Source organism: Populus alba, chromosome 12 (genome assembly GCF_005239225.2).
Source record: "Populus alba chromosome 12, ASM523922v2, whole genome shotgun sequence".
NCBI classification, from domain to species: Eukaryota; Viridiplantae; Streptophyta; class Magnoliopsida; order Malpighiales; family Salicaceae; genus Populus; species Populus alba.
Genome location: NC_133295.1, coordinates 14,340,642 through 14,350,016, shown reverse-complemented (window position 1 = coordinate 14,350,016; position 9,375 = coordinate 14,340,642). Strand labels below are relative to the sequence as shown.

At 32.4% G+C, this 9,375-nt stretch overlaps 2 protein-coding genes across 2 annotated transcripts; both read right to left on the bottom strand.

Moving 5' to 3' along the window:
• Positions 1 to 223: 223 nt before the first annotated feature.
• Positions 224 to 2,020, bottom strand: LOC118060672 (PTI1-like tyrosine-protein kinase At3g15890). Its single transcript, XM_035073931.2, has 4 exons — positions 1,765 to 2,020; positions 1,513 to 1,660; positions 1,158 to 1,420; positions 224 to 1,028 (listed from the first exon to the last, which is right to left on the bottom strand). The coding sequence occupies exons 1-4, from the start codon at positions 1,821 to 1,823 to the stop codon at positions 467 to 469; spliced, it is 1,032 nt and encodes a 343-aa protein (XP_034929822.1). The 5' UTR covers positions 1,824 to 2,020; the 3' UTR covers positions 224 to 466.
• Positions 2,021 to 7,164: 5,144 nt separating this feature from the next.
• Positions 7,165 to 8,795, bottom strand: LOC118060674 (transcription factor bHLH118). Its single transcript, XM_035073932.2, has 3 exons — positions 8,266 to 8,795; positions 7,674 to 8,015; positions 7,165 to 7,559 (listed from the first exon to the last, which is right to left on the bottom strand). The coding sequence occupies exons 1-3, from the start codon at positions 8,581 to 8,583 to the stop codon at positions 7,473 to 7,475; spliced, it is 747 nt and encodes a 248-aa protein (XP_034929823.1). The 5' UTR covers positions 8,584 to 8,795; the 3' UTR covers positions 7,165 to 7,472.
• Positions 8,796 to 9,375: the final 580 nt, after the last annotated feature.

Genomic DNA, 9,375 nt, shown 5'->3' with positions numbered 1-9,375 from the left:
TACTGATACTGACCGTCCATCTCTTTGGAGTTTTCTGGGATTGATCCAGATGCTAGCGGCAGGAAGACGAAAGATTCACCTAGACACAAACAATATATTTTTTCTAGTACACAATTATTTTAGCAAGCCTTTCTTGCAATCTAATTGTAGTCATCTGACAACTATTGACGATGCCTTGTATTAAAAATTGTTCCCAACAAAATATTGTAAATAACTAAATAAATTGGAAACAGAAATGTATATATATATATACAAGGCAAAAGGAATTGGATGATCCTATATTGTGATTCAAACGTTTTATTAATTTACATGACTTGAAAAATAACGAAAACATGAATACTTAAAATTCCGAAATAAATTAACATTAATTCACTTCATTTCCTATGTTGCCATGTCCTTCTCTCTGTGAATTTTCTCATGCCATTAATTATACCCATCGTGATCAGTTTCATCATCATCCATGGCATCAGAGTTTTTCTTCTTCATCTTCATCTTCATCAACCATGTCTTCCACATCCGACACCTGTTTTGTCCTCCCTAGACCACCATTGAGCCATTCCACCACCTTCATCATGGGAGGCCGATTCTCCGCATTCGTATCGGAGCACCGCATCGCGATCATGATTGCTAGGTTAAGCTGTGCTCGGTCATATCTTCCCTTCAACCTAGGGTCGGCAATATGATCGAAGGCACCCTTTTGAACATATGGTGTTGCCCATTGGACAATGTCACGCTTAAGCCCTCCCGGGAGCTTCTGTAATGGTTTCTTAGCACTAATGATCTCTAAGAGTAGAATTCCAAAGCTATAAACATCACAACTCTCCGAAACTTTCCCCCACATCGCATATTCAGGAGCCAAATATCCTAGAGTTCCCTTCACCCTGGTGGTCACGTGACTAACCCCTTCTGGTATCAGCTTTGCAAAACCAAAATCTGCTACTTTTGCTTGAAATTCAACATCTAGAAGGACATTACTTGCCTTTATATCCCTATGTATTATATGAGGATTGGCCTCATTGTGCAAGTACCTAATTTTCAAAGAGTAACAGCATAATTTCATAAACAATTAATTTCATGACAGCACCTTGTGATTAGGTAAAACACACATGTACACTCAGCTCTGTAAATTAAAACAATATGTAGATTAATTTACTTACGCTATTCCCTCGGCTGATCCTATCATTATGTTCATCCTCCGGTTCCAATCTAGTAAGCAATCCTCATCGACTTGGCCATGCAGATGGGCTATCAAGCTATGATTAGGCATGTAATCATAGACTATTAACCTTTCGTTTCCTCCTGCATAAAATCCCCTCAAACCTAGCAAGTTCTTGTGCCTCGCCCTACCAAGCATCTCAACTTCCACCGCGAATTCCATCTCTGCCTTTGAGCTCATAGCCTTCAGTCGTTTAACTGCTATCTGAAAGAGTAAATTGAAGAGACTGGATTATATAGTTTGTTGTGCCTATACATCGAAAATCAAAGGAAAAAAAAGATGGACATGATTATTGCCTCAGTTCCAGTACTTGTTTGACCCCAGTATACGCTTCCATATCCACCTTCTCCAATCTTGTTATCTTCATGAAAGTTGTTTGTGGCATGAAGAATCTCCTTGAGAGTGTAGATTTCCCATGGATATTCCCTACTGCTATTTTTTTTACTATGTGCATGCAATGAAAACGAGGGAAAAATTAGTGCTAATCAATCATTTAATCTCTACAACCTTAAATTATGAGAGTATAGAACGTTTTCTACGTAGCATACCTGATCTTTGGTTCTTCTTCGACTTCTCGGTAGACACAGCAAAAACATTTCAAGATCATTTTAGAGCTAATTATTGGAATAAAATAGAAGGTGATCGAGCAAGAACAAGCATAAATAATGATGAGGGGCTCAAAGCACTAGAGGAGGTGTTTAGGGGTGAAGACAAAACGCAGCCTTGGAAGACAAGTATACTTGCTGGTGATTACTGGTATAATGGTGTGGAAACAAGATAGAGTTTGTCCTGAAGAAGCTTACAAGCTGCTTGTATTATATTGCTTGTTAGTTTCTACATGCATCTACTTGTCCCTCTGGAATTGTAGCATTATTATTAATTAATTAATACTTAAAGCATTAATTTATATCTTAATATAGTTTACAATTATACAACTTGTGTACGAGTGGCAGTATTATTTTGTGCTATTGAAAGTGACATGATCATTATCATTTTTTGATGGCTTTTGAGCACCTGCCAATCAACGTGGACCTTCCAATTGATTGACCGTCTTTTTGTAATTGCTTAATAATGAAGCTATTTTACAGTAACTTAACCATACAGAAGAATTAATTGAAAACTCTTGTTTTTTTTTTTTTTTTTGAAAGAAGTTGATATATTAAAAAGGCTACCAGAAGGTAGCTAAAAATAAAATACACGAAAAAAAGGAAAAAAAAAAAAAAAAAGCAAATACAAAAAAACAAAAAGAATAAAGCCAACAAGACAAAGAAAGCCAACAAAAATTCTTGTTTGAATCAAAGAGTTAAGTAATGAATTAAGATGGCATACATCAGAGATAATTAGTAGCAGCCTGTTTCCAACTCTTTCAGACTGGAATAATTCCAATTTGGGGTATGAAAGGGTCAACCAATTTCGGTTTGACTTTTATATACTTTCCATATTAAAAAATGAGATAGAAAACTTAGTGTTCTAAAGATCTCAAATTTTTAGATCGAAAAGAAAAAAGGAATTCATGAAAATCTTATTTTGGGAATCAGACATTTTTAACTCTATAGGTGTTCTAAATTTACTTTCTTAATTCTTCCATTGATGTTAGATATTCTTGGTGGCCTTCCATTGTCGTATTTTGGCAACATTCCTATGAAAAAAAGAAAAAAGAAAAAAAGAAGGCAATATGAGCTGAATAGGCCCGCATCGATAGTGTTTACGATGTCCTAATTTTGCCCATAATCAATGATTTCTAGGCTTTGCATATAAATCCTTTAACCGATCTCCAGGCCCGAAGCCTGTAATATTAACAAACTTTCAAGCAGTCCATTTCAAATTATCAATTCCCTTGCCTTTGTAAACATTATGGTATACCAATGTACGATTCAGATACATAAGATAATAAATATAATAATAATAACTAGGAGTGGACCGCTATAGATGCTGTAACACTAGAAACTTAAATATTTTTTTTGTTCAACTTTAATACCTTGTATATCTCACAAATTTTTAGCTAGTCCTTCTAAGCTCTAAAAAATCATATATCATCCAATTAGCGCTCCCAATCCTAAGTTTTTTATTTTACCCCTTTTGGTAACTACAACTTTTGCTTATATGAATATAATTCGTGTAATAATATTTAAATTGAGAAATTAATAAATGAATTTGGTGTGAAGACCTTCTCAAGGGTGATTATATGGGCTAGAACTTCAATGAATTATGCATATTCCTTGGGGGGGGGGGGGAATGTGACCATACTTTTTCTATACTATCACTTGCCGTCTCCTTCTTTCAAATATATATAATTATATGAATGCAAGTGGGAATATGAAATGAATTCCCGATGATTTAACTAACTGAAAATGCTAACAACACTTGATTAATAAAGAATGGCATGCACCTTTTCTTAATTCATCTACAAATAGATTAAGCATATATAAGTGTGCAAAGACATACACCAAGAGACATAGATAACAATATTGAAGGGGAAAAAAAAGATTGATAGATATGACTTGTGACCAATTCAAAGTATGCCAAAATTAATCTAATTTCGAAAGCATCTACTAGATGTAGCAATAAAACAACACGGACCCAACAGCATAGCATATATCATATATAGTATGTCAGGCTCAAATTACAATTCCAGTATCATAGCTCCCACATGGTAGCTTTGATTTCATTAATTCCTTAATTTGTCGAGGCTTACCTCATCTCCAAGCTTAATGTAATTACTTTTTGAATAGAAATTAAAGAATATAAATATAGATGTTTACATAATGCATACATGGCCGCGAGGTTGAACAATTTTTTTTTTTAAATATATTTAGTTGTCGCAAGGGTGTTTTAAAAATTAAAAAAAATATATGTGATTTGGGTTATAGACTTGTCTGAGTTGAATAAGCTGGTTTTATTTCAATTAGACAAATAAAAAATAAAAAATAAATAGTAGATGAATCAGGTTTAATTAAAAAGAAAAGTAATTACGATAATTCGAAGAATATTTTTTTTCAAAACAAGACAAATAATATATATCTCAATTTACAACCCATTAAGTATGAAAGAATAAAATGGGGTAAAACAATGACATAAAAACTAGTCTTATTTAACCTCATTTAGCCTGAAAAACTTGTAATCCTAGAAATCAGGGTCGAGCCAACTAGAAATATCCTACCAAACTCGCAAAACAAATCATGAGAATATTGGAATAACTCAATAAAAGAAAATAAAGAGAATTGTAAGGTTTTTTTTCTTTAAAAAAAAACCGTGCTAATTTTTCAAACTCACGACTAGAGTCATTAAACCTGAAACATCCTATTTGAAAAAAACTATTAAGTTCAATTCTCAATCAATCAAATATTTGAATAATAAATGTGAAAACAAAGAATTTCAATTATATAAAAGGATTATAAAAAATAGCAATTGATAGAATAATGATGAAAATTAAAATATAAAATAAATTTATATTTGATTGAAGGGTGAAACTGAAAAGAAAAATCAATTTAGCAAAAGGATAAAAAAAAAAATCATAAGAATGATGGTCAAAATTGATAAAATAAATAAATTTTTTTTGGTTGAATGGTGAAATTCAATCCAATAATAACTCTTACAAAAAAAACTAAGAAAAAAATAAAAATAAAAATGATGAGGACCAAATTAAAAAATATGATACCATCAATTTGGGTTGAAAGATAAATCAAAACCTAATAAAACTTTTATAAAAAGGACAAAAAAAAAATAGAAATCAAAAGAATAATAATTGAATTGAAAAATATAATATATGATAAATTATGATTGAAGGGTTAAATTAAAAACAAAAAAACTTTTACAAAAAAAGCCAATAACAAAAACTAGAAGTTAAAAGAATAAGGGTTGAAATTGAAATACTAACAATAAAGATAACCAACTATAATTTTTAAAGGAGGAGAGAAAAGAAAAGAAAAAAAAAGGGTTTATTGATGATATACGAGACACTAACATCGACATATGTTGCTTTACAGGAAAAAAGACACAATAACGCTTCTAATAACAAATACTAGGAGGCACAACCCAAAGTGTGCGAGCACCTCTTGGTGTCGTACACGTGCTTGTACTCTCTCTCTCTTTATATATATATATATATATATATATATATATATTATATATATATATATATATATATATTTCAAACGCATATAAACATTTTATTAGCTTTTTACCTTATGATGAGAAGTTGATTGACTTTCTTTTGATAATTCGATGGTAGTATCATATTGAAAATGATAATAATTATAAAAAAAAATAAGAACTATATATATATATATATAGAAACATGATTAAAATAAAAAATTGCTAATTTAATACTTTTTATATATTTATGATATATTTATATTAAAATCATTGGAAATCATTTATAAAAATTAATTTTATATTTTTTTTTCTAGTTTTTATCCAAATGCATTTTGAAAAATACTTCCAAACAAAATCTTATTAAAGGAGTGATATAGTTCCTATTTTTTAATAATTATTATCATTTTCAATATAATACTACCATTGAATTATCAAAAGAAAGTCAATCAACTTCTCATCATGAAGGTAAAAAGCTAATAAAATGTTTATATGCGTTTGAAATCCAATACATGAACAAATCCAATCACATCTCTGGATTAGGCTTGTACTCCTCTAGCAACACACACACACACACACACACACATATAGATATAAATTTCCAAGACAATCAACAACAATTATTGGTCAATCACACCTACGAAATGACTCTTGAATCATGTAAATTGCTTTCAAAGCTTCTGATAGCGTAGTGGTAATCAATGTTTCTCAAAAAGAATTATAAAAAGCATCGATTTGATATTCTCTTATACACGATATCCAAACCAAGCAATGCATACTTCATAATAAACAATAGAAGTAAATTTGCATATCATCAGTAGCTTCTGCTAGGTGAGCCCTAGTACCTTAATTATGTTGATATTTCTACATCAGTGAGGTGTCAAGAAGACTGCAGCTTACCCCTGTATGTTTGCAACAACAAACCCGGTCCTTATCCTATATGTGAAATTTAAGCATCTCTCAGATGAGAAAAATCATGAAACCCTATGAAGAGAACGAATCACGGGAGACCTAATTAAGTTCAGTAAATTCGGGTTTACTATCATTGAATTGCAAGATTAGCCGCTAGATGTTATATGATGCTTATTGATATTGACATAACTGAGCAAGAACGCAAGTTAGGAAGCTATCTACTACAGAGGGGAAGAAGTAGCTTAGTAATTTAACAGAACACTTCATGCTGGACAAGCTAGCAATTATCACCATGGTATTGTGACTTCTGGATAATAGTAAAGTACTTTGCATCTCATTCTAAAGACGTACCAAAACTAGGGAAGGCGCATGGATAAAAAAAGATGATGGTAAAAGCTCTTAATTCAAAAGGTTGAAATGCACACACATGCATGCATGAGACTATAAAGGCAAACATTATTCCCATATATACGAGCAATATATAGCTACATTAATATAAATCCAATTTTATTCCATACCAAACAAGAAGGTGATTTGATTTCAAATCATATATATATTGTCAAGATTTCAAGTTGTGTGTGCACATTTACATTAAGGAGACGGAGATTAACATGTAAAGAGATCAGCCTTTTGTTCTGGATAATATTGAATGAACACCAAGAAGGAAAAAAAACAAACAAAGGTGGAAGGAAAACATGCACAGATTTTGCAGAGACTGCAAAGCTGGGCCAGAAACTAAACAAACACCATATCAAAAAGCTACTAATCAGGGAAGAAAAACAAGATGAATCAAAAGAAGCAGCTTCCTTTATGTAAATACAAAGGGAACACTATAGATGTCATCTAAATTTTGTCAAGGAATTCATCTTGTTGAGGAAAGATATGTATTCCTTAAGACCAAACTTAACCTTTTTATGTCCATGCTCAGTAATTTATACGAGTACTGTACTTCGCTTGTCATTAAGATCAGCTCTTGATGTTTTATGTTAGTGATCCTACCAATTCCACTTGAAATCTCTTACACACATATTTTGCAAAGAGTTCATGTAATTGAAACAATAGATTACACACTTCGTACCCATAAGAATTAAACCTGCAGAAAGTTGAACCAAATAGTTGCTGCCAGCCAACATATGGAAGCACAACAAATTGAAATCTAGGGTTATGAGGCCATCAAGGAACAAAACAATAAAAACGATAGGAGCCGTTTCAAGACACGCATGCAGTGCAATTAATTAATGGTGTCAATCACTCAGAAATTAACATATCTTGACAGTGAGATCACATCATTTAGTTTTCTTTGCAGCCCATCTGAATCAATGCAATTCCGATTGGTAGCCTGCAAAAGAAATTCACAAATATGAAGGCCAAATGGTGTTGGATTATCAGTGAAGTTGAAGCAAATTTCACTCAACTAAACTTAGAAAGAAATGAACTTTGGCAAAGGCAATACCTGACACTGGATAGTGTTATAATGCCTTTCATCTATTTGTGTAGAAACATAGCTAACAGCATCAAATCCCTCTTCAACCAATGCTTCTAGCACTCTTGACAGAAGAAAGCCTTCCTCTCCACAGCCTCCAATCACAACAATCTCCACTCCACCCAAAAAAGGGCGAACCTTAACAAAGTCCAGCAAATTATGGCCTGAAATTTCAGTCCCTTGTTCAAAAGTACTTGAGTTGGAGAATTTCTTGAGTTTATCTCTCTTGGCACTTAATTCTCGGATGTTACTACTTAGATGCTTTATATACTTCGCAGCCTCATTCATGTGATCAGAGATTGAGCGCTTTCCCTGCAAGATTTCCCAATATCAACATAAACCCTAAAATAATGTGTGGATCAAGAGCATCAACCTCAAGGAAAAGAATATGACGTGGCCGTTAACACAGCATGTAAAAGTATGGTAATTAGGGTAGCCATTTCTCACAAATATTTGTTTTCATTTTTTTTATTTCCCTGCCATAATTGTGGAAACCGAGTGAAGTGATACGCTACTGTATAATGAAGGAAGAAATTAAGTAAAGCAAAAAAAGTTTCTTGACCTTGATTGATTGAAGAGGGAGTAGGTTCCGAAGTGAAGCATTAAGAGTGGATATCTGTTGCCTCCTTTGCCGTTCGATTTCCTTTCGAGCAATCTTCTTCTCATCACGAATAATACTTCCACTATGATCATTAGCATTTGAAGTTGCTAATATTTTATGTTTCTGAATTTCATCCACTGAGATGGTTTGGTTACCAATTCCATGAATTGAATCTTGGCCATAGATGAGATCCTGAAAATCTTTACCAATATCTTCTTGGTAGGGATTAGAGAAGATCGGGGGCCAAAATTCATCACTATTTTGTTGGAATGGAAACATTGAACACGGGCTTTTAAGCTGTATATATCTTGCAGCAATAATTAATAGGCTTAAAGAAATGGATACGGTTGTTGCTAGAACTGGTTCGTGATCATTAGTCTAGCTAATATAACAAGATTTTCCTCTGAAAAAAAAAAAAAAAAAAAAAAAAAACAAAACCAACTCACAGTCAAGATGCTAGAAAACGTGGCCAAATATTTAAAGCTTGGTATGGGGGGCGCTTTCACTTTGGTGCTGAAGAGATGGCAACCACATATAGCATTCACATTTTGGGGGGCCGTCATGTCGGTTTTATAATTTGGCTTAATCCATAAAGATTGAGGAAAGAAGTGAAAATTAAAAGGGAACGATAAAATATCAAGGAAGTTTGGTGCAAAAAAATAGTGATTATTCCTCTTTATGTTTGTGTAGACAGAATCTTCCTTTATCAGAGAAGAAGAAAAAATATTTTAATTCTTGCATTAGAGACAAGTCCTTGTTAATATATAATTTACCAAGACTTTGAACATTTTGGTGAGTTGGATTGAAAATGACTCTATGGAGCGTTAAATCAGAGTCCAAATATAAATTTTTAACTCAATCTATTCCTTTCGTCTAGGCACTAAAAGTAACTTGATCAATGATCGGTGTAAAAAAAAAAAACAAAATAGTAGAAACAGAAGGAACTTAGCCAGTTAAAAATAGCTCAATGCCATAAGAAAATAGGTATCTGATAACCTTTTCAAAACTATGATTTTAAAATCTCATTACACTTAAAACCCTGGTTTTAATAAAGCTGAAATTTAATACTTT